Source organism: Mobula hypostoma, chromosome 19, assembly GCF_963921235.1.
Source record: "Mobula hypostoma chromosome 19, sMobHyp1.1, whole genome shotgun sequence".
NCBI lineage: Eukaryota > Metazoa > Chordata > Chondrichthyes > Myliobatiformes > Myliobatidae > Mobula > Mobula hypostoma.
Window position 1 is genome coordinate 3,200,980 of NC_086115.1, and position 25,846 is coordinate 3,226,825.

At 41.1% G+C, this 25,846-nt stretch overlaps 1 protein-coding gene across 1 annotated transcript in view; it reads left to right on the top strand.

Annotated features, from left to right (window-relative positions):
* The window catches only part of cusr (Copper-only SOD repeat protein), a 149,124-nt gene that overhangs the window by 81,284 nt on the left and 41,994 nt on the right, over positions 1–25,846 (top strand). The window contains exons 4-7 of the mRNA XM_063071251.1: positions 8,726–8,809; positions 12,972–13,070; positions 16,981–17,122; positions 17,762–17,885. Coding sequence (XP_062927321.1) covers positions 8,726–8,809; positions 12,972–13,070; positions 16,981–17,122; positions 17,762–17,885 — 449 coding nt within the window. The remainder of the gene's footprint in view (positions 1–8,725; positions 8,810–12,971; positions 13,071–16,980; positions 17,123–17,761; positions 17,886–25,846) is intronic.

Below are 25,846 nucleotides of genomic sequence, written 5' to 3' on the forward strand. Positions count from 1 at the left end.
CCATAATATCCTGTAGTGTAGCTAGAATGGCGGGGAGTGATTTCCTTATAGCCCACAAAGCTGTATACGTGTATCTGACAATTTCTTCAACTCCACGGGCTGTGCAGTTGATTCCAGTTCTCTCTGTTTCTTCATGAAAAGATCATGGGCAACAGAGTTTGCAAAGAAGTTGTAAAGCAGCTGCACAGTTTCAAAAAACTCACCCGCCTGCTTGTTATACATTGCTCACAGCATCCACTAAAACAAGGTTAAGTCTGTGAGCATGGCAGTGTATATATAATGCCTGCGGGAACTCTTTCCTGAACCTCTCTTGTACCCCGTTATTGCACCCAGACATCACTGCCATAACACTGACTTATACACGCATTCTTATCAATAACACACTGGGCGAGTGTCTGTTCAATGCTTTTAACAAGCGACTCTGTGTCCATCCCTTCTGCTGGAGTGAAGTGCAAGAATTCTTCAAGCTCTGTTTCGTTATTCAAATACCGCACCACCACTGATAGTTGCTCCTTTTTACTCAAGTCTTTACTTTCATCCACCATGATGGCAAAATGTCCAGCCTCCTTGATTTCTGCACTTATTTGACGCCTGACCATATCTGCCATAATACCCATAATTTCATTTTGGATATCGTGATGGGTGTTTTTTGCATTTCCAGGATTGTCCTCTATTTTTTTAGCTACAATCTTATCAAACTGTCCGATTACACTGAGCAACTCAACAAAGTTTCCCCTATTGCCAGATCCATCATTCTCCCGGTGTCCTCGCTGGGCAATGCCTTGGCACGCAGTATAGCGTAGAGACTCAACCACTGCTCTCATATACTCACGATTTTCTTGGACAATCTTTGCATGTCCTTTGTCGAGCATATTTCCCAATCTTGAACCATCTTGTTTTCCCAATCTGAATTCGGCCCATGCCTCCATCGCAAATTTATGAGCTGCACTTACATGGTGGGTTTTGAAAGCTGTTGTAGCTTTCCGCCAGTTGCGGTAACCAGTGATGGTGATGGTAGACTCAGAACGGAACCCAGGAAGTGCCTGCATGCGAAGCAGAACGTAATATCTTTCGTGATTGAATACTCTAGCCAGTCAAACCAACCACGAATAAAACTCCTTTGCTGATCACCAAACTGTTGCGAGCAGCGAAGGGTACTTTTTCAATGCTGGCCGATGGGGTCCTTCCTCAGGCTGCTGGCTGACATCGCTAACAGTATCCCCACTAGCACTAAGAACAGCTTCATCCACGTTCTCTTCCGAATCCCGCTCCCTTTCTTGTTCCTCTACTTCGCCCTCACACTCCTTCGATGGACTGCTGTCGTCCTCATCCCCACTCACTTCTTTCTGCATGTCACTTTCAATTAAGACAGGCTCAGGCTGAGACAACACTGATTCCTCTGGATGAGGTCGTTTTCTCACTAAAAATCGATCCATTTTTCACGCGATCTGCGCCTGGATGTATACAGTACTATCAATCTTTCGCGTGAGTGACATCACCACCTTAATTGTTCTTAGATCAGCTTAACTGATCTGAGGACAGCAACGGCAAGATATTGACAATGAACGAATAAGCAGAAGTGTAGAGTGGACAAATTTCAGTTAATTTCTTGGTGCTATTGTAATTTCTGCTGGTGCTATAACACCACCTTAGCACCGCCCCTGCTCCTTCCTGGCCTCTATCAACTCCCTAACCAACCCCCCTCCCCCCAGCAAACCAGGCCATCCACATCTGCCCACCCTTAATCCCCTCCAACAACCTAAAGTGCCAGTGTCTTAGAGTTGCATAGAGTCAAACTGCATGGAAACTGGCAATTCAGCCCATTGAGTCAATACTGACCACCAGGCATCCATTTACACTGATCCTGTTATAATCTCCCCTCATTACTTTTAACCATTGTTCTCATTCTGTGATTCTGTATCTCCCCACGTCATCTGAAATAATGTTTGTATCCCAGTTCATTACTTCAACCTCAGATCACTCCCGAAGTACAGAGTACTGATCCAACTATTCAAGTATCAAGCCCACCATTGGCCTGCTGTTGAAAATTCACTGGCATTCCATTCCATCACCTTCCAAATACCAGTGCCAATGTCCTTACTTATTTTCCTTATATTTCCTTATCAAATTAATTTTAACCTAGCTATTTGATCCACAGAGAGCATGCAGGCCATGAAATATTGTCCATAACATAACTGAAGGTGTACTTGTGTAAGTCAGAGGCCAATCTTGTTGTGAGGTGTCTTTAGATTTCATTAATTGTTCTGTGCAATTTGATAATTAGGGTCATGTAACCAAAATGAGCGGTGACAACTGATTCTGTAAGTTCAGAATAAAAGGAATATTATTATTGCTAATGTTGATCACCTCAGCAACTTGCCAAGCAATATTTCTTACTAAAAATTATTTTGCTTTCTTCTCTGAGAGCTTTTCCTTTCAGAAGTTTAATTACAGTTGGGACACTTTCCCTTAGTCTTCAGAGGAAGTCATTCTGCTTTCTTCAACTTTTGGTGATAGATTCAGTCTGTCCCAGAATTATCCGTAACAAATTATTGCAGGACTTTTCCTGTTTTTGTTCTTTATTTTTCCTGTAGTTTTCCTACAAAACATTCTGCTTGATTAACTGCTTTTGCTCAGTAATGTTCCATATTTCTGTGTGTTGGCCTGCAAGAAGACAATTCTCATTAAAGGCCATCACCATATGGGACATAACCTCGTCCTGTTACTATGGTTAGGGAGGACGTAGAGGAATCCGAAGACTCATACTTTATATTTTCAGAAGAGCTTCTTCCCCTCTGCCACCAGATTTCTAACAGTGTATAAATCTATGAACACTACCTTATTATTCACCTTTTCCACAATTAATTTTTGTAATTTACAGTGATTTTTAAGTCTTTGCGCTGTAGTGCTTCCACAAAACAACAAATTTTATGGCGTATGTCAGTGATAATAAACCTGACTGAGGTTCTGAAAGTGAGATGTAGTCCTATGATGTACTTGAAATCTTTTCTACTCAGTATAGTAACCCTTGCTGTCCCAGACAATCAATTAGCTTTTCTGAAAACTGGGATCAGATGCTCCTTCTGGAAACCCATTCCAGCTTTTAATCATTCTTCGTGTAAATGAATACTTTCTCCTTTGCTTGTATATACAACTCATGATGAGTGACAGTTTTCCTCAGTGCCTTGGCACTAGTACAGGTAAATTGGAATATTCCAGCCAGTCCACCTGTCCAGAACCACCACTTGCGTTCTGCCTGCAACCTGCCCACCTGGGCCAGGTGCAGTGAGTTCTGTGCACCACATGGACCAGTGGTGTTGACTGGACCTTGCATGTTTCTTTGTATACACATCACCCCTCTACTTCAGTCTTGATGGCTTTTTCACAGTTCGCTCTAAGATTGAGCTGGTGGGAAAGGAAAACAACACCTTACTGACGGTAATTAAACATACTAGCTACTTTATTAATCACTCTTTTTCTGGTAAGTGATCACAGTAATTAATGGCCTGTAACTTCCCTTTTGGAGCTGAGCTTTTGAACTGCCTGCATGACTTGGGATTTTTGTGGTGTGAACTGAAGTCTCGAAGGTGCAGAATGGTTGTGCTGTGGTGTGTACAGGCCGAATCGAGGTGGCAGGGCTTGGGCCCAAGAGAGGAATGAGTCAATGTTTGGCCATTGCTGAAGTGGACCTGGAGACGATCCGAAGCGGCAGGTCCAAGGGTCGGGCCTGAGAGAGGTACAAGCAATGATTGCTTGATTTCAGCATTGGGCCAGATTGAAAAGGTTAGGGTGTAAGAGCTGGAGGTTAGGGACAGGCCACTATTCATCTCGCTGCTTGACGAAGTTTACTCGTCTCTGTGCTGAACTGAGGCTGTGGTTTGCAACTAACAGACTTAAGTTTTTTTTAGCGGGTACTGTATTAGATTTTTTTTAAAACAAAGCAACATCTCTTCCTGGTTGCCTTCCAATGTGAAGCCCTCCAACTCCAACTCCATTGTGATTCGATTTGATCAGCAGCAGGATTCGAGAGGTGAAATTCCCAGTGGAATACTGGGGAATCCCAGCAGATCTGGGTTCCAATCAGACCTGCAAAAATCAGCACAGCTTGTAGTACCAGTTGCACTGGGTTTCATATCCACTGCAAAAAGGTAAATCTGATGATCACGGTTAAATTTGCAAACTCCTTTTGGAATCTTGGAAGCCTGTGGTCATAACTTTCTTGAAAGTGATGCTCTGGGCACTGATCAATGCACCCATATGGGTTGTGTGGATGCCCTACTCTCGAGGACAGGGGAATGCAATTGTATCTGATGTTACTATTCATTGATGTGGGATTATAACCCTAATGCATATGATATGATGTGGTTATAATCTACTTCATCAGCTATTGGATCTCCTCCTCACAACATCAATACATGATGTGAAGTCATATTGAAGCAAAACAATGGTTGCTTTTGGAATACTACGTAACTATGATGTCAGGGAGGAATCTATCTGGAAGGTTATTGGAGTATTGGAGAAACAAATTAATGTCATACTGACAAGTTATGAAAAGTCACTTATTTTGAATGTTGATGTAGAGAATGGTTTTGAACTCTTACCAATACCTCTCTCTTCTGTTGGTTGCCCATGGTACATCAGAATTTCAAGTTTGAATTTGTTGTATTGGTTAACAAATGGAAGAGAGGCAGAAAGCTTTTTGCATAATTTTAACTTGTCACTGTAGTAATGAAGTCTTTTCTGGAACCCAAACCATAGTTATGGTCTATTTTTTTTATTTTCTAGAAAATGATAAAATACTATTGAATCAGCATCTCTGAGGAATGCATTTTCTTTACAGTTGCATTTACAAACCCACATTGTCTGCTGTATGAGCGACAGTATCACTGTCATTAGTCGATAGGTCATTTCCAGGTTGGGGAGATAGAGTTTCTTGTTTGCAAGACTTAAGTTCCTCAATGTTAAACTCCTAACCTTTGATTAAATAACCCCTTTCATTGCAATGTGAAAAGCTCAACATGAAGTCCGTGCAAGGGACAAGTTTAACTTAGAAACCTCTTGAAACTGAATAATAGACATCGGGCTTAAACCAGATGGGTTCAGTTTGATGAGGCATATGTTTAAGATAAGCACATTTTCCATTGAAGCACTGAATAAAAAAGAATTTGTAGGTATTACATTTCATAGGATAATTGGCTTTCATAAAGGGCTTAATGGACTCCATGTGGTCTGTGATTACAGGTGTCTAGCGATATTATTCTTCTGACTCACACTTAACAATGCTTCACTGGGTGTTCGTTGAATGTTAAATCACCTTTTAGTTTTGGCCAGAGTTGAAAGGGAAATTATAAATCCATGGGAAAAAAAATACAGGTTAACTGATCCTATATTATGAGTGAGGATGATCTACAAAGCTATCTGTTGAGCACAGTTGTTTCAAACTGTTATCTGAAGGCATACAGGATGTCACCTTTGCGGAAGCAACACTTCCTCATTTGCACTCTAAAAAATTGGCATGAAGCCTTTGTATTTAAGTTTTGGGTTGGTTCTTTAATCCGCTCTAGGACATGGTTCTAAGGTGTTACGTACCCCGTAACTGGGTTGCCAAACCAGCAGAAATGGATCACTCAGTTGGAGTCTGGAGTACTAGAACTAAGAAAGTTTTATTAAAGAAACAAGCAACACAGTAATCGAAAGGATAATAAATGCAACAGTTCAGCGATGATAAACACACATGTGCACAGAATTAAGATAACAGCATCAATCAAGCTCTGTCGTTGTCTAGGGGTAAATGACCAAATTTCAAAATGACTCAAAGTTCAGTCCAGTTCAGTTCGCAGTAATCGTTGCCATGGCGATGGACAACGTGGGGGAAGAGAGAGATAGAACAGGAACAACTGATCATTCAGAACGGCTTCACTCATAGACCGGCGAGATTGCTCACAAGCAACTTTTGGGCGGGTCCTTGGTGATGTCACCTGAGGTCACCGACTGTGACCCCTCCTCCAGATGTGGTCGATCCTCTGCAGTGAACCCGGCACCCAGGCAAGGGCGGACACACACCGGGTTCCCGCTGATTGTACCTTTCCACCCTGGTCGTTGTCTGGTACTTCTCACCCACTCGTGAGAGGCGCACCGCTTCCAGGGTCTCGTTACCTCAGGTGGCGTGTGTGTGTCTGTCTTAGCGAACCGGTCCCTTTTTATCCCCCTGCTGGGGTATCGCCTGTCCATCACTTCAAACAGTTCAGGGTTCAAAGGGGGGAGCCGCTCCAGACAGCTCTCTCTCTCACATCCCTTCATTACACATCTCCAGACGCTGCTCCATTGTTCCTTATCTCTCCTTCCCCTGAAGGCAGGTGGCAGACCAACTGCTGATGTCACTGATGCTAACCCAGGCCAGCAAACATCTTAATTTTATGTGTATTCTCGTAACAAAGGATAAAAATCCTTTAGTTATGAGGAGGGGTGAGATCAGAATTCACCATTTGGAAATCTAGACTGGTATGGTTCATTGGAAATAGTTGTAATTATGATACTCTTCAGATATCAAATTTTTATCATCTCCAAAAGCAGAGGCCTATGACTGAAATTCTTGGTGAGGAGGAATAGAGGTGGAACCTGAATGCACAGTAGATTTTAATGAGAAAAGGATAAATATTTTAAGAAACTTGTAATTGTAATGAGGGAACAAGCATTAAATGGTTAAACAGGAGACACTGGAAAAGTGGGTTGAAAGGACTTCTACTGGATTGTATGAACTATACTCACCCACATCATTTTGAATACAAATAGTTGAGTGATTTAAAAATATCTCACCTCTTAGAGAAGTGATTAACCTGCCTGAATCTGAAATTCATATCCACATTTCAAAAATGAGGGAAGAAATTCAAGTGCTTATTTTTAATCAGGCATCAACTTTATTCAGCATATACATTTACATGCAGTACTATGAATGTGCTGTGGTTTGTTGGTCAGGCTGTGACGTGCAACAAAAACACTAACATTCATCAGTTATAAAGAATTACATAAAAAGAGTTGGTAGATAAAGTACAGACATGGAATAAAATGTGCATAAACACAAATACCAGAAATATGAGAACTAATTGATATATATAAATATGTACAGTATAATTATAGTTTAGTTATTTTTCTCTATTATCATGTATTGCATTGTACAGCTGCTGCAAATTTTACAACATATGCTGGTTCTATTAAACTGGATTCTGATTCTGATGTCTTTACAATACAAACAGTATTATTAAAAGTGCAGAAGATGGCTGGGATAATAGAGAGAGGTGGGAGTCTAACTGGAATGGGTGATCAGATTTACCACCTGGGGGAACAAACTTTCAAGATGGCATGAAGCCATCCTGAAGTGCTTCAGATCAGTACTGAACCATATTGGATGTATTTGCATCCTGTATTGGTTATCCACAATGTTGAATCTCAGGCTAATCTTATTCATAGTGTGGAGTTCAGCAACTTGTTGTCTTCTGACATTTCACTGAATTTTAGCACAGGCCATTGAACAGGTATCAAGTCCTAACCCTACACGAATATACTAAATTTACATGATATTTCACAGCAAAAGTCCGCTCTTCTCTCCACTCCAAAACAATAATCTCTGCCACGTTGCCCACTGAAGGGCATGGCATGAATCTATCCAGATGTGAAGCCTGTGCAGCAAACATATGCAGGAAGTTTGCTGAGCCTCTGGGAATCATTTAAAATTTGGAATGTTGCTGCTATGAATTGCAAGTACATTCTTCCTTTGTTTGAAACAAATATGTTGCATGAAGTTAGGAAAACTTTGACACTTCATTATGTTGTAGTTCCATCTCTGGTTATAGGATCTATTTTATGTCTGCACCTGGTATAAAACTTTTTTTTTGTCTTATGACAATGTATTGTATTGAAAAGGAATATGTCTCATAAGACCTTCCCCCAGTATCCAGCATATTGAAAGGGTCTCTGCTGTGAATATATTATTTTTGTGGCAGTATTATTTTTGACGAGATTTTGCTGTTGCGTTAAGATTCCGTATGAGCTGGATGTCTGTCTCTCCTGCTGTCAGCTCATGGTCCAGGGTAAGTCATTACCCTCTCTGCTCACTTTGTTTGTCCCTGGAATATTGTGGGTTCTTGTATGATTCAGTTAAATGAGTCAAAATAGGCTGCTAATTGTTGTTCCATGACAGGGAATATGCAGAAAAGGTTGTGCTGTGGCAAGATTGCAGAGTGATGCAGCCAGTACAGCCACAGTCTCACAGTGTTGGCCATGGGTTCAATACTGACCTTGAACACTGTCTGTGTGAAGTTTGCATGTTTTCCCTGTGACTGTGTGGGCTCAGCCACGGATAATCTGGTTTCTTCCCACATTCCAAGAACATGGGTCAATTCCCTTTGGTATTCTGGTAAATGCTAGAAGCTGGAGGGAGTTTTTGAGAATGTGGAAAATTAAAAATGGATCAATGAAGGATTACTGTAAGTAAGTGTTTGATGGTTGGTCTGGATTCGGTGAGCCAAAGAGCCTGTCTCCATGCGTTTTGCTGTGTCTCTGTAATGTGTTGCAGTCAGAAAGTCATTTGCTAAAATTCCTTCCAGTGAACTGTGAACCGTGATGTGTTTACCTTCTATGCTCTGGAGAGATTGTACAGGAAAACAGGGACATTTTTACTTTCCTGTGGAATTGTTGATGCCTAACACAGTCTTCTTCTAACTTCCAGTCGCAACAGGTCTTCCCAGATGGGAGTTCCAGTGACACAACAATGAACATAGACCTTGAACCTTCCGACCCAAATGCAGGTGATGTAAGTGATAACATTATTCAGTGCTTTGCTTTTCAACTTGTGCTGGATGAACTTTAAACCCAAGTTTCAAGATGGCTGCTGCACTTAAACATTAATCAAAAACAAATGATGCATCTTACAAAACGGATTCTGAGTGAAGGAATAAAAGATTTGTACACAATTTAATCCACTTTCAAAATTCCAAAGCACCAGAGCCTATTCCCTTGCACTTCATGAGTTGCACATAAACTTTATTGAATTAATATACAAACATAATTAATAAGTAAAATTTGTCCTGAATTCTCAACCTCAGAGGGTTGTGGAGGCTAGATCACTGGGGGGTGTGAAGAGGATGTTGAAAGTTTTTGTAAATGTCATAGAATTGAGGACTATGGGGAAACTAGCTGTTATAATATTGGAAGGAAAGAGAGGCTTGAGGATTCAAGAGGAATATTCATGTTGATCTCTTTTTATGTTCCTATTTCTATTGATTCTGGTCTATCTTCTGTCCAAATTCATCATCCTTTGTGCTTCCTTGTTGCACATAACAATATAAACAGATACAGGGCCAGCAATTTTTCTATAAAGTGAGTCCTACATGATTGGTGACCAGACCTCAGTGGTAAATACCAAAGCCCTGCTCCTGGTGTTCCTTAATGCTTTTTGATAGCTCATTGCTAATAAAAGGGGTTTGGGCTACTTTAAAAAAGATTCTGACCTTTATTTGAACCTTCTTAATTTTAAGATATTATTTAGAAACTTGTGCCCTGGGTCTAATTTCACCACTGTCTTTAAAAGTTTTGTACGTTCTCCTAATGACCATGTGGGTTTCCTCTGGGTACTCTGGTTTCCACCCACAATCCAAAGACTGAAAGGTTAGTAGGTTAATTAGTCACATGTGTCACGAACCCCGTGACGGGTTGAAAAGGAGCAGCAGAAATGGAACACACCTGGAGTCTGGTTTACTATAAATTAAGACTAATTTATTACTACTATGAATTAATATCATTAAATTGAATAATACAATACAGGTTATAAACTATTTATATATATATATATATATATAAAACCTGTCACTTCAGAGTCACTTTGTGTGACCCCCACACAGACACAGATGGACAGAGCCCCTTCTAGGGAATGGTCTACTAACCCATGGCACGGGTTCACCACCAGCAGACCCCCACAGGCAAGCTCTTACCTGCACTGGTAATCACGGGTCGAAATTAATCGGTCCGTGGCCTCTACCCTCGTGGTGGTCTTAAACTCCACCAGTAGTTTCTCGGGTAGCTTCCGCAGTTCTGTTGTGTTATGTCTCCTCTGCCATTATCAGACTGAAGGATCAACTTTTTATAATCCATCCAAAATTCCAGCGTCCGTTAGCTCAACCGCTCTGAGCTGTTACCATGGTGACTTCCCAGCTCGCGTCTCAGCTCGCGCCGTCTCAGTTCATTAGACTGCTGAACTTTCTAGCAGTTTCTCACCTGCGTGACACATGGATGTAATTGGGTTGCATGGGTACATTGAGCCCAAAGGGCCTGTTGGGCTGCTGTATCTCTTAAGTAAATAGATTATCTACTTGTGTAAAAATACACAGCAGTACTGGAAATTAAAAACTTAATGAATGAATAAAGAAAAATAAAGGTTAAGGTTGGTGTATCCTAGTGGTCACCAACCTTTTTAAGCCCAAGATCCCCTACCTCGACCTTAGTGAAAGGCAAGATCTACCTACTAAATCGTTTAGAGAAAAAACAGCTCAGATTGTACTTCCAATTTGAGGCCTTTTATTTGGGCGAATTGTATTTGAATTACACAAAATACTTCTGTCAAACTTTCAAATTAATTCAAACAAGAAAACACTGTAACTAGCATATCAAACAGGCCATAGCTGTCTTTCTTTAAGAATATTACAATACTTCACACCTTTAATTCTAAGTTTCATTATTTAATTTTATTTCAACACGAAAAATAAATGAATAAAAATTGATTGTTGCACTCAGTGTGATGACTGGGGCTGAATACTTCCTGCTAGTTCCCTGAAGTTTGGCTCATAACTACAGACAGCCAGTCTGAGACAGTCTGTGAGGTGTCTGTCAGTAAGACAGCTCCTGTACTTAGATTTAATAATTTTCATCTGTGAAAATGCAATTTCACATAGATAAGTTGACCCAAAGTAGGCACTGACTTTTAGTGCTATAAAACCAAAGCGTACACCGCGCATTGCTGGGGCCCCATCAGTGGTAATTGCCACCAGTTTATGAATGGGGATGTCATTTTCACAGACATTTTAAAAACTCATTGTAAATATCCTCACCTCTCATTCTCTCCTTTAATTGCAAAAGAGTGAGGAGGTCCTCCTTTGTTGTAAAATCCTGGAAAGCTATTCTAACAAATACAAGCTGAGCTGTTTGCATTACATCCAGGGATTCATCAAACTGTAGTGAAAAATATTCACAGAGTGACAAGTTGATCCATGTCCTCTGTCAGTGACTCTACCCTCCTTGTCACTGTTGCAGGGCCAAGCAGTATTTATGTATTGCAGTTGTGATGTCATTTTTGTTGTTAAAATCATTGAAAACAGTCTCTGCGGTAATGGCCATTGCTTCCTTGAATAAATCACCATCTGTAAAAGGCTTCTTGTGTTTAGCCAAAAGGTGACTTACGTGAAATGATGCTTCAATAGCAGCCTTATTTTGAGCAGCATGTTTTGTGAAAAACGATTGCTGGGCCTTCAACCCCGATTTCAGCTCCTCAACTTTCCAGGCACGAATTGCACTCTTTGGGGGGGTTAAAGTTGGGGTTAAAGTTAAAATTAAAGTCTGTCCCGAGCCTTGTGGCCCATCAGGCCGGTGCTTATGCCGGTTTCTGTGGCAATTGCCGATTACGTCGCCTCTGATCTGGGCCGACATTTACGTGCCGGGCGGCACCTAATTAATTAGCTTGTTTATTTTGGCTTTTTTTCTTAAAGATGTGCTGGGTGCATCCTGGCTACCGCTGCATCCCCGCATACTTCGCAGTCCACGGCCCGAAGGTTGGGGACACTGCTGTATATTGATGTTTGCGACAGTCTGTACTCTTATCTAATCTAATTGGTCACTTTGATGCAACACAAGCTACGCTGAAAATGTGGTGCGTGGCAGGGGAGCTACACACATGCACACTGGGCAGAAAGAACAGAACTAAAACCCAGCAACCTGGAAACAATCGCTCTTTATAAACAGCGTTCAATAGCAAAAGTATTGCTAAATTACCATTATCCTAATTAGTATTACTTATTTTTATGATGCTCACATTACAACAGTAGTTGTGTATTTATTTTTGATTTTTTTTCGGGATCTACTGGGAAAGTCTCAAAGATTGACTGGTTGATCGCGATCAATGGGTTGGCGACCCCTAGTGAATCCAATCCAATGAATATGATGGCACAGCCTATCCCAAGGTTGCTATAAAGATGAGGAGCCAGATGCAACATGTATTTATCGGTTTTGTATACCATGAATTCCTTGATGAAAATTCAGAAATGTTATGTGCACCTACCTCTGTAAATCAGAGCTCTGATGTTACGCCCATTGGTAAGTTGAGTAACAAATGGGAGTTTAACTGCAATGGTGTAAATAGTGTGCAGGAATTGAAGTTGGAGATGAGCTGACCAGTGAGGAGGTCATAGTGATACTGCTCTACAAAGACCCAGGTCAGAACGTTGTAGACAGCATGGTATTCATGGCCCTTCCCTAGTTAACATGAGGATGATGATGTATCTCCTCTTTGAATCATTTGACTGTGATTTGATACCACTAGGAGATTAACTTGGCCACTTTAAGGACTGTGTAAGAATATAATAAATTTGATTTGGAAATTGATTGGATTTTTTCAGTAATCTGGAAGGTCATACTCATTTTAGCTCGTGTAGTTTTTTTTAAAATTTCCAGATCTTGAAAACTGGATTAAAATTTCAAATACTCTTTGATTAATTTGATAATATGACCTATAGGCCACTTTCTAATGATTCTTGCAGCTTCTCCTGCTGTAAATACTACTTCACTTCCTTCCTGGAAACTTGTCTTGTGGCCCTCCTTTACTTCCAAGTAATTATTTTATGAAGTAGAGAGGAGCAAGCAAGTGTTTATGATGTAACTGTAAAGTTGTTGGTTTCTGCATAATGCAGTAGGGTTTGTTCACTCTGCAGATCCATCACCTGATGTGGCACGTTCATACCTATCCAGTACAGTTTGACAATTGCACTGGTTTAGGAGGACACTATAATCCTTACAACATAGACACAAAGGTAAGTGCTACTTTCTTTAATTGTTTGCTCCAGACTGCAGTTAGGAAACCAGACTGCACTGAAAACTATACTGATGTTAAATGTCTGCAGTTTGTCTGTTGCGTTTTAGAACATCAAAATCAAGTATTCGGTGTGTTCTTTTATGTGCAAAATTAAACATTATTTTACTAAATTGTTGACTCTATTTAAAATAATTGTTAATAAAATGCATTTATCTTAAATAAAATATGTCCATATCTATGAATGACAAAGAATTAGTCCCCATTGAAATAAAAAGTTTAACAATAAAATTACATTGAAAAGGGTTCGAGTCAAATCAAGTCAAATTTATTTATATAGCACATTTAAAAACAACCCACGTTGACCAAAGTACTGTATAGATCAGAGCAGAATAGCTAAAATTACAAATACGAGAAACACAGACATAACCAATAAGGCAAACAGCTTATGGCACTAATGAAACAACACAAGGGCCTAGGCACAAGCCAAAAATCAGCCACATCAAGGCAACGAGGGTTTCCTTCGCATAGTAGACTACCAGAGACACTGATACTATATACTATTCCATGGCTAACTGCCATTAATAATGAGTCACTGTGAGTTGCTTCTCCACCACGAAGTACAGTATAACATAGTCAGACAGCTCTTCATTGATGCCAGACTGACGACTGATGGAACTCACACATTCTCAATTATTCTCAACTAATTATTCTTTAACTTGGAGGCAGTTCCTTGGCTGCTCCACTTCTCAGCCCTTGAGAAGTAGAGCTCAGTCTGTGTTTTGCCATTTGTTAAAACTACTGCCTTCTTAGCAAGCATAAATACTGTATGTTGTTACTTTCAACATCTTGTGCTGAGCAAGCCTTTGTTACTGGTCTTCGTTTTAGCAACCACCTCAATCAGAAGCCTGTCTGTTGCTTTTATTTTTGCATTCATGTTTCTACAACAAATGGTAGTTTTGATCATCTGAGTTTCAAATTCAAGGTTACTGTTGTCATGGGTGTATATCCACAGGTTGAAGTGTCATGGAAATTAGCTTGTTGTAACAGCAGTACAGCACATTGCAAGGTGAAAACAAACCTAAACAAAATTAACATAAATTCACATAACTAACACAAGCAAAATAAACAGTTACACTATCTCAGGATTGACAGAGAAAAAATGTAATCCAAGATGGTGATAAGACTTTTAGAGTCTGTTCAAAATCTGATGGCAATTGGGAGATTGACGTTGTCAAACCTTAAGATGTGGATCTTCAGGCTCCTGTACCTTCTGCCTGATGTCAGCATTGAGGAGAGGGATGGCTGAGATGGTGGAGCCGCTGATGATATTTGCTACCTTCCTACAACGTTGCCTCTTGTAGATGTCATTGATGGTGGGGAGAGCTGTACTCATGGTGCGGCTGGCTGAGTCTATCACTCTATGTAGCTTCTTGCATTCCTATGCATTAGAGTTTCCATAGCAGGCTGTGATGCAGACAGTCAGAATGCTTTCCACTCGATCCTGTCTCTTTCCCTTCTGAGAATTCTTTTGCTACTGTAAGAGTGAATGAATCAGCTTTATTAGTGAGTCCTCTCCAAATCAGTTTTCTCTGTTGTTAGCCTTCTGCTGTCCTATTCTATCCTGCCACAGCTTATTATCCTGACAAGCACTTTATGGAGTTTGAATGCCCAGAGTTTCATTGGTCTTTGTCTCTTCACTTTTATGCTGTGCTTAATAAATATTCATTTCGTTTTATTGTTTAAAAACAGCTTTGACTTTAAGGCTAACATTTTGGATTTCCACTGACAGTGTAGATTACTTCTTTTTCAGCTTTGTGTTTCATTTTAACTTACTTATTAATTTGCTCCCAATCATTACCCATTTAACTATTCTTCATGCCAGCCTTTTAATTGTTGGTTGAGATTGCTATCATCATCAGATAGCTATGTGCAGTATACAGTTATAAAATTTTATTAAGTAACACACTACCAGATTTCCCCTTGGTTTCCTAGACAACCCCTCTAATGTATGTGTCCCCCGTATTACAATTGTCTGCCGCAGACACGAGGAAATCTGCAGATGCTGGAAATGCAAGCAATACACACGAAAAGTGCTGGTGAACGCAGCAGGTCAGGCAGTATCTATAGGAAGAGGTCCGAAGGGTCCCGGCCCAAAACATCGACTGTACCTCTTCCTATAGATGCTGCCTGACCTGCTGCGTTCACCAGCATTTTTCGTGTGTGTTGCTACAATTGTCTGCCTGTTGCTTTAGGGTTAATATTTGATATGGATATATCCAATGAATCTGAGATTTCAATTAAAAAATTGCATGTCCATTGTTTGTTCAGTGCTTGAATTTGGTTCATATGCTTTCTATAGATAAGAAAGTTTAGCAGGAAATTATGCACATCATCAGGTAGTCTGTAGATATCATGTAAAATGTACCTCACCCTCAGACGTGCACAACACCTACACCATGAACTCTGTAATGTTAACAGATGATCAGTCGTTTACTCAAGGAAACAGACAATCAGCCCTCTGAGTAATGGCTTTGAAGCAGAACATATTGTGCATGAAAGTATGACTTTCCTGTTTTTCAATGGAAAATGGGATGCTTAAGAGTTTTATTTAGTTGTTGTTGGAGAAAAATATGTGCAACAGGAAACCAAGGAAGTCATTGATGGCAGCCAGTGTTTGTGTTCAAATGCTATTTGATAATAAATTTCACTTGCTACCAACTTATCACAAAACAAGTACAATAGTATTGATTCATTAATTTTCAAAAACTTTTACATTGTGTAAGATTTAATACTATTACTTCCCTTGGGAGAATCAAATTATAGTTTTATTAACATGAAAATGTGCCATGTTTTTGATTTGTTCCATGGATGAGCTGGTTGTTCTATCGGGGGAGGGGAGGGAGTTGGACAGATTCCTTTGAGATTTGAAGAATGAGGGGTGAGCTTATTCAAATCTATAAGATCCAAAGTGGGTTTGTGATAGATGGTGAGATTTTTTTACTAGTGGGAGAGTCATCAGCAAGGGGATATATATGTATAATAAGAGGCCAGTCATTTAAAGCTGAATTTAAAATAGAAATGTTATCTTTCCAAAAGTACTGTATCTCTGCTCCTGAGTGTGGTGGAGACCACGTTGATAGATACTGGAAGTGGAGACAAATAAAAGAATGGGAATTTGAAGGTGCTGGGAAACTAGCAAAGGAGGGGAGTTGAGGCCAGGATAGCTCAGCCATCATCATATTGAATGGTAGCACAAGCCCGAGAAGCCTGGTGACCTGCTCATGTCCCTGTTTTCTCTTGCTCTGTGATTGATGTCTTGGGGCTTGCTGAGGTAAGTGGGAAGTTTTGTCACATTTGTCTGTGTTGGGATCCAATGCTATACAAAGTTGCCGAGTTAAACACAGTTCTTGATTAATCAGGGCATGGAGGGATACAGGGGGAAGGCAGGAGATTGGGGTTGAGAGGGAAAATGGATCAGCCATGATGAAATGGTGGAGCCGACTCAATGGGCCAAATGTCTTAATTATGCTCCGAGATCTTGTGGTCTTTTGTTTTTGTTTCCAATGATTTCTACATTTTGGTGGGATGTTGCACTATTTCAAGGGAGATTTAAAAAATTTTCATCCCTGTGGGACATTTGAAATACCACATTTCAAATACTATGTTTTTATAACAGTTAAGTATTCTTATGACATATTTTTACACCAACTATATTCATTTTATTTCAATTTAAATTTCCCACCTAACTGTGGTGGGTCCAGTTCTTGTCTCCAGAGAAGAGCCTTGGATACTAATCCAGCAACTTTGCTACTATTCTACCCCAACCACTTGAAGTCAATGGACTGTAGACAAACTTTAATTAATGCCTGTCACTGGAACCTAAATCATTGTTTCTCTTACACTTGCAGGCCAATTATAAGTTAAGCTGTTCCCTTGCTACTCCTTTGCATTGTGAGGTTGGGGATTTAAATTCCAAACAAGGTCCTATTAGCCTTGGGAAGAGATATTTGAAGACTGATGTCCATCTACCATTAATCGGAGATTTTACTGGTAGGTTTATCTGGATGAATATTTACTAGAACGCCCAATTTTAACTTTGTGCCGGAATGCAAACATTTTGTATGCTTCTCTTAAACATGCAAATAGTATTTTCTTGCTGTGCAAACGTTTTGCTACTTTATCAGTAATTTCAATAGAGGAATTCAAAACTCTATAAGTAAGTCTTGGAAATATGCAGCACAGCAGGAAGCTTTCATAGAGATGAGAGTTAACTTGACCATTGTAGATGAAAGGAAGTGAGAAGTGAAGATGGAGCAGGAAGTTACAAGAAGTCATTGGTAGATCAAGTGAATGCTAATACCAGATCAAGTGGAATTCAGGTTGGCGATGTATGAGATGCCATACATGTATCACTAGAAGTGACTGTGCTTTGTCTTCTGAATAGTTGTAAACTAAGAAAACTAGAGAAGCAGGGTTTTAGGTAAGTATTAAATGGTTGTATTTTCACACTGGTGCAGATTCAAACATAAAAACTGAAATATTCTTTGGCATCCGTGGTGAGAGAGGGTTTTAAATTTGTGCTACTTGTTCTGTTCAATATTTCTATCATATATTTCAATTTAGGATTTGCATTATTGACAGAATCTTGATCCTGAGATACTGTTCTAACTGTTGTTTCTTTATTTTCAGTGGTGGGCAGATCAGTGGTGATTCACAATAAAGATCATAGCAAAAGCTTGAAGGATTGTGCTAACATTGTTGCCGATTATAATGTGAAATCACTTAAGTTTCCAAATATGGACTCATTCAGCAGGTAAGAATTAAAGTGGAGAAAGGCTACAAAGCACCTAATGTGGAATTGCATAGTACCTACATATTGGGTGCTACCTACATGTTCAGCTGCGGGTCGCTGATAAAATGAGCTTTGGTGTGGACCGCAATGATAAAGTTTGTACCCAAATGTTGGAGGAATTGAACAGGACAGGCTATGGAGGAAAATGATCAATTGGTTTTAAGGGCTGAGAGTCTTTATTGGGACAGGAAAGAGAGAGGATAGAATTCAGTACAAAAGGGTTGGCAGAGGAGCAAGAGCTGGCAGCTAAGAGGGAGCAGGTTGGTTGTGGATTCTCTTGAATTCCTGGATGCCTCCATTTGGGGATTTTTGGCTTTTTGTTTTCTGATGCAGTGGTAATAGTATTGGTGATGCTTGAACTGCCTATGCCCTGAACTAGAACATCTTAATCCTAGGGGGACCAATATCCTGGCGGGGAGATTTGCGAGGGCTACTGAGGTGACTTTAAACTAGAATGGCTGGGGGGTGGCAATCAAATTAAAGAGACTAGGAGAGAGGAGGTTAGTTCACAAATAGAGAAAGCTAGTAGACAGTGTGTGAGGGAGGATAGGCAGGGGACAGAGCTCAGGAGCATTTACACCAAAGATGTAGGGGACAAGGAAGAAAAAGATAACAAAGTTGTTTGCTCCATTAAGGATAAAAGGAGAGTAAGAGGTGGAGAGTTTCTTAAATGCATCTATTTTAATGCTAGAAGCATTGTAAGAAAGGTGGTTGGGCTTAGAGCATGGATTAATACCTGGAAATATGATGTTGTAGCTATTAGTGAAACGTGGTTGCAGGAGGGGTGTGATTGGCAACTAAGTATTCCAGGATTTCGTTGCTTTAGGTGTGATAGAATAGGAGGGGCAAGAGGGGGAGGTGTTGCATTGCTTGTCAGAGAAAAAATAACAGCAGTCCTCTGGCAGGATAGGTTAGTGGACTCGTCCAGGGAAGCTATTTGGGTGGAATTGAGGAATGGGAAGGGTGTAGTGACGCTTATACAGGTGTATTATAGACCACCTAATGGGGACCGAGAACTGGAGGAGCAAATTTGTAAGGAGATAGCAAATATTTGTAGTAAGCACAAGGTTGTGATTGTGGGAGATTTTAATTTTCCACACATAGACTGGGAAGCCCATTCTGTAAAAGGGCTGGATGGTTTGGAGTTTGTCAAATGTGTGCAAGATAGATTTTTGCAGCAGTACGTAGAGGTACCAACTAGAGAAGGGGCAGTGTTGGATCTCCTGTTAGGGAATGAGATAGGGCAGGTGACAGAGGTATGTGTTGGGGAGCACTTCGGGTCCAGTGATCACAATACCATTAGTTTCAATATAATTATGGAGAAGGATAGGACTGGACCCAGGGTTGAGATTTTTGATTGGAGAAAGGCTAACTTTGAGGAGATGCAAAAGGATTTAGGAGGAGTGGATTGGGACAATTTGTTTTATGGGAAGGATGTAATAGAGAAATGGAGATCATTTAATCCTGTTAGGTTGAAAGGAAAGGTTAAAAGTTTGAGAAAGCCATGGTTTTAAAGGGATATAGGAAATTTGGTTCGGAAAAAGAGAGGGATTTACAATAAATATAGGCAGCTTGGAGTTAATGTGGTGCTTAAGGAATATAAAAATGTAAAAAGAATCTTAAGAAAGAAATTAGAAAAGCTAAAAGAAGATACGAGGCAGCTTTAGCAAGTAAGGTGAAAATAAATCCAAAGGGTTTCTACAGTTATATAAATAGCAAAAGGATAGTGAGGGATAAAATTGGTCCCTTAGAGAATCAGAGTGGACAGCTATGTGCGGAGCCAAAAGAGATGGGGGAGATTTTGAACAATTTCTTTTCTTCGTTATTCACTAAGGAGAAGGATATTGAATTGTGTAAGGTAAGGAAACAAGAAGGGTAGTTATGGAAAGTATGACAATTAAAGAAGAGGAAGTACTGGCACTTTTAAGGAATATAAAAGTGGATAAGTCTCCAGGTCCAGACAAGATATTCCCTTGGACCTTGAGGGAAGTTAGTGTGGAAATAGCAGGGGCTCTGACAGAAATATTTCAAATGTCATTAGAAATGGGGATGGTGCCGGAGGATTGGAGTATTGCTCATGTGGTTCCATTGTTTAAAAAGGGTTCTAAGAGTAAACCTAGGAATTATCGGCCAGTGAGTTTGATGTCAATGGTGGGTAAGTTGATGGAAAGTATTCTTAGAGATGGTATATATAATTATCTGGATAGACAGGGTCTGATTAGGAACAGTCAACATGGATTTGTGCGTGGAAGGTCATATTTGACAAATCTTACTGAATTTTTTGATGAGGTTACTAAGAAAGTTGACGAGGGTAAAGCGGTGGATGTTGTCTATATGGACTTCAGTAAGGCCTTTGACAAGGTTCCATATGGAAAGTCAGTTAGGAAGGTTTAATAGTTAGGCATTAATATCAAAGTAGTAAAATGGATTCAGCAGTAGCTGGATGGGACTCGCAAGAGAGTAGTGGTGGATAACTGTGTGTCAGATTGGAGGACGGTGTGAGGTGGTGTGCCTCAGGGATCTGTACTGGGTCCAATGTTGTTTGTCATATATATTAATGATATAGAACATAGAATAGTACAGCACAGTACAGGCCCTTCAGCCCACAATGTTGTGCCGACCCTCAAACCCTGCCTCCCATATAAGCCCCTACCATAGATTCCTCCATATACCTGTCTAGTAGTCTCTTAAACTTCACTAGTGTATCTGCCTCCACCACTGACTCAGGCAGTGCATTCCACGCACTAACCACTCTCTGAGTAAAAAACCTTCCTCTAATATCCCCCTTGAACTTTCCACCCCTTACCTTAAAGCCATGTCCTCTTGTATTGAGCAGTGGTGCCCTGGGGAAGAGGCGCTGGCTATCCACTCTATCTATTCCTCTTATTATCTTGTACACCTCTATCATGTATCCTCTCATCCTCCCTCTCTCCAAAGAGTAAAGCCCTAGCTCCCTTAATCCTTGACCATAATCCATACTCTCTAAACCAGGCAGCATCCTGGGTAAATCTCCTCTGTGCTCTTTCCAATGCTTCCACATCCTTCCTATAGTGAGGTGACCAGAACTGGACACAATACTCCAAGTGTGGCCTAACCAGAGTTTTATAGAGCTGCATCATTACATTGTGACTCATAAACTCTATCCCTCGACTTATGAAAGCTAACACCCCATAAGCTTTCTTAACTACCCTATCCACCTGTGAGGCAACTTTCAGAGATCTGTGGACATATACCCCGAGATCCCTCTGCTCCTCCACACTACCAAGTATCTTGCCATTTACTTTGTACTCTGCCTTGGAGTTTGTCCTTCCAAAGTGTACCACCTCACACTTCTCCAGGTTGAACTCCATCTGCCACTTCTCAGCCCACTTCTGCATCCTATCAATGTCTCTCTGCAATCTTTGACAATCCTCTACACTATCTACAACACCACCAACCTTTGTGTCGTCTGCAAACTTGCCAACCCACCCTTCTACCCCCACATCCAGGTCGTTAATAAAAATCACGAGAAGTAGAGGTCCCAGAACAGACCCTTGTGGGACACCACTAGTCACAATCCTCCAATCTGAATGTACTCCCTCCACCACCACCCTCTGCCTTCTGCAGGAAAGCCAATTCTGAATCCACCTGGCCAAACTTCCCTGGATCCCATGCCTTCTAACTTTCTGAATAAGCCTACCGTGTGGAACCTTGTCAAATGCCTTACTAAAATCCATATAGATCACATCCACTGCACTACCCTCATCTATATGCCTGGTCACCTCCTCAAAGAACTCTCTCAGGCTTGTTAGACACGATCTGCCCTTCACAAAGCCATGCTGACTGTCCCTGATCAGACCATGATTCTCTAAATGCCTATAGATCCTATCTCTAAGAATCTTTTCCAACAGCTTTCCCACCACAGATGTAAGGCTCACTGGTCTATAATTACCCGGACTATCCCTACTACCTTTTTTGAACAAGGGAACAACATTCGCCTCCCTCCAATCCTCCGGTACCATTCCTGTGGACAACGAGGATATAAAGATCCTAGCCAGAGGCTCAGCAATATCTTCTCTCGCCTCCTGGAGCAGCCTGGGGAATATTCCGTTAGGCCCCGGGGACTTATCTGTCCTAATGTATTTTAACAACTCCAACACCTCCCCTCCCTTAATATCAACACGCTCCAGAACATCAACCTCACTCATATTGTCCTCACCATCATCAAGTTCCCTCTCATTGGTGAATACCGAAGAGAAGTATTCATTGAGGACCTCGCTCACTTCCACAGCCTCCAGGCACATCTTCCCACCTTTATCTCTAATCGGTCCTACCTTTGCTCCTGTCATCCTTTCATGGATGATGGGGTGGTAAATTGGATTAGTAAGTATACAGATGATACTAAGATAGGTGGCGTTGTGGATAATGAAGTAGGTTTTCATAGCTTGCAGAGAGATTTAGGCCAGTTAGAAGAGTGGGCTGAAAGATGGCAGATGGAGTTTAATGCTGAAAGATGTGAGGTGCTACATTTTGGTAGGACTAATCAAAATAGGACGTAAATGGTAGGGCATTGAAGAATTCTGTAGAACAGAGGGATCTAGGAATAATGGTGCATAGTTCCCTGAAGTTGGAATCTCATGTGGATAGGGTGGTGAAGAAAGCTTTTGGTATTCTGGCCTTTATTAATCAAAGCATTGAGTATAGGAGTTGGGATGTAATGTTGAAATTGTATAAGGCATTGGTCAGGCCAAATTTGGAGTATTGTGTACAGTTCTGGTCACTGAATTATAGGAAAGATGTCAACAAAATTGAAAGCGTACATAGGAGGTTTACCAAAATGTTGCCTGGGTTTCATCTCCTAAGTTACAGAGAAAGTTTGAACAAGTTAGGTCTTTATTCTTTGGAGCATAGAAGGTTGAGAGGGGACTTGATAGAGGTGTTTAAAATTATGAGGGGGATAGATAGAGTTGACGTGGATAGGCTTTTTCCATTGAGAGAGGGGAAGATTCAAACAAGAGGACATGAGTTGAGAGTTAAAGGGCAAAAGTTTAGGGTTAACATGAGGGGGAACTTCTCTACTCAGAGAGTGGTGGCTGTGTGGAATGAGCTTCCAGCAGAAGTGGTTGAGGTAGGCTCGATGTTGTCGTTTAGAGTTAAATTGTATAGATATATGGACAGGAAGGGAATGGAGGGTTATGGACCGAGTGCAGGTCAGTGGGACTTGGTGAGAGTAGGAGTTCGGCACGGACTAGAAGGGCCGGGATCGCCTGTTTCCATACTGTAATTGTTATATTGTTACATGGTTATATCTTCGGCTCCAATTCTACCTAACTATGACCTTAACATAGTCTTTCCATAAGCAATAGAGCAGCCGGTTCATCCAACCTGCCCCATCATTCGGTCAGATTCAGCCATAACTTCTCTGTGCCAGTTCCTGGTAAACCTCAGTTCCTTTAACTTTCAAATATTTATGTATCTTCTCCTTAAATATCTGCCTTCCATCACCATAGTAGGCAGAGAATTCTAGACTCATTGTCTTCTGAGAGAAGGTTTCTCTCCACTTCTGGATCTAGATCTACAGACTCGCCTTCAAGGACTCTTTACAAGTCTTGTTCTGAGTATTAATTTCTATTTGAGCACTTTATCTTTTCTCTCATTGGTTGTTTGTCACTCTTTGTCTATTTATGCATACTGTTTCATGAAATTCTATTGTATTTCCCACCCCCCCGTATAAAAGCCTGGAAGAATATGAATCTCAGTGTAGTATATGGTAACATGTATGGACTTTGATAATAAACTTACTTTGAAATTTGAGCAGCTTGGAATGACTGGTCCTTTATTTTTTAATGTGTGACTCTCTTTCTACAATTTCTCCTATCCATTTCAATATTAAGGCAGGTATGTCTGGTACCGGTAGCCAACATAGCAACCACCAGCAGCCCAAGGTTTTCTTAAATGCCTCTTCCCTCCCATCTGGCTTTCTACAGGACTTTATTATATTATACTTCCGCTAAGATGTAAGTGCTTTCAGTCACAGCTGCTTTTACAGGGTTAACAAAAGGTGCTACTGTCCTATTTAAATGTATTTTTTATGATCACAAGATCCAGCTGTGCATTAAGAACTCAAAGTATTGCAGGTCTACCCCTTCAGCGAGTTACTTGTTGATGGAGAAAATGAAGAAGCTTTGCATTGTGCTGCTGCCTGAGTTGAAGGAGACGTACAGTCTAACAGCGAGTGACCGTCTTGATTGCAAGACCCTTTTGGACATTGTTAATGTGGAATGCTGCAAGTTCAGTTCACTGACTTGGTGGCTGAGAGCGGGAGCAGATGGCGGGGGAGTTGTGAAGACTTGGCCTTGCAGCCGCCACGGGAGAGGCATCAAAGCCAGTGTTCTCCACCAGGGGTGGTGTGATGCAGCACCCAGGCCGGAGGCTCTGCTGCCCATCTGCACTCGGCAGAAGGCGAGCTCTGTTGTGGTCGACTGCTGACTTCTATGGCATTCAATAGGCTCAGAGCCTCTAGCCACATTGTTGCCTGTTCACAGCTGCCAGAAAAGAGGTGTCAAAGTTGGTGCGCTCTACCGGGGGCAGTGTGGCAAGAGCTGGTAGAGGGTCCACCCCCCCTATATTTGCTGAGCAGAAGACAAGCTGTATTGTGGTCGACTGCCGATTTCTGCGGCAGTGATGGAGTCAGGATCTGGACTATATATAACTTCTGCGTGGTTGCATTTTACCGATTTCCTATATATACTTATACCGTGTATGTGCGAGGACTCGGTCTCAGGCTGCGGTGCTGCCAGTGGAGAGGCATCAGAGCCGGTACACTCCACCGGAGGAAGGGTGGGGTGGCGTCCAGTCTGAAGTTGGTGCTGCCTGACACTGCTTGCTTGACAGAAGACAACCTCGTTGTGGTCAACTGCAGAATTTTGCAGCTCGAGTCTGGACTTTGTTATTGCATGGCTGTACCTTAATGTGCTTGCTGTCTTGTACGTGCTATATGCTGTGTGACTGTCGGCATTGTGTTCCTCACCGTGACCACTGAGTAACGCTGTCTCATTTAGATGTATTCATGTATGGTTGAATGACAATTAAACTTGAATTGAGTGAAATTGAAGCTGCTCACTCTCTCCACTTCTGATCCTTCTATGAGGATTGGTATATGTTCCTTCATCTTACCCTTCCTGAAGTCCACAATCAGTTCTTTTGTCTTACTGACATTGAGTGTAAGGTTGTTGCTGCAACACTATTCCACTAGTTGGCAGATCTCACTCCTGTACACCCTCTCATCTCCATCTGAGATTTACCAACAATGGTTCTATCATCAGCAAATTTGTGGATGGTATTTGAGCTATGCCCAGCCACACAGTCATGGGTATATAGAGAGTAGAGCAGTGGGCTAAGCACACACCCCTGAGGTGCACCAGTGTTGATCGTCAGCAAGGAGGAGATATTGTCACCAATCCGCACAGATTGTGGTCTTCCAGTTAGGAAGTCGAGGATCCAATTGCAGAGGGAGGTACAGAGACCCAGGTTCTGTAACTTCTCAATCAGGATTGTGGGAATGATCGTGTTAAATACTGAGGTATAGTCGTTGAATAGCATCCTAACGTGGGTGTTTGTATTGTCCAGGTGGTCTAACCCGTGTGAAGAGCCATTGAGATTACGTCTGTCATAGACCTATTATGGTGATAGGCAATTTGCATTGGGTTCTGGTCCTTGCTGAGGCAGGAGTTCAGTCTAGTCATGATCAATCTCTCAAAGCATTTCATCACTGTAGATGTGAGTGCTACTGGGCGATGGTCATTAAGGCAGCTCACATTCTTCTTAGGCACTGATATAATAAAATATAGAACATTCATGGTCCATTTAAAATTGTAGGAAGACTATAGTTTCATACCTTTGCTCATTGCAGCCAAAAAGTTCTATTCAAAAAGTTCAAAGGA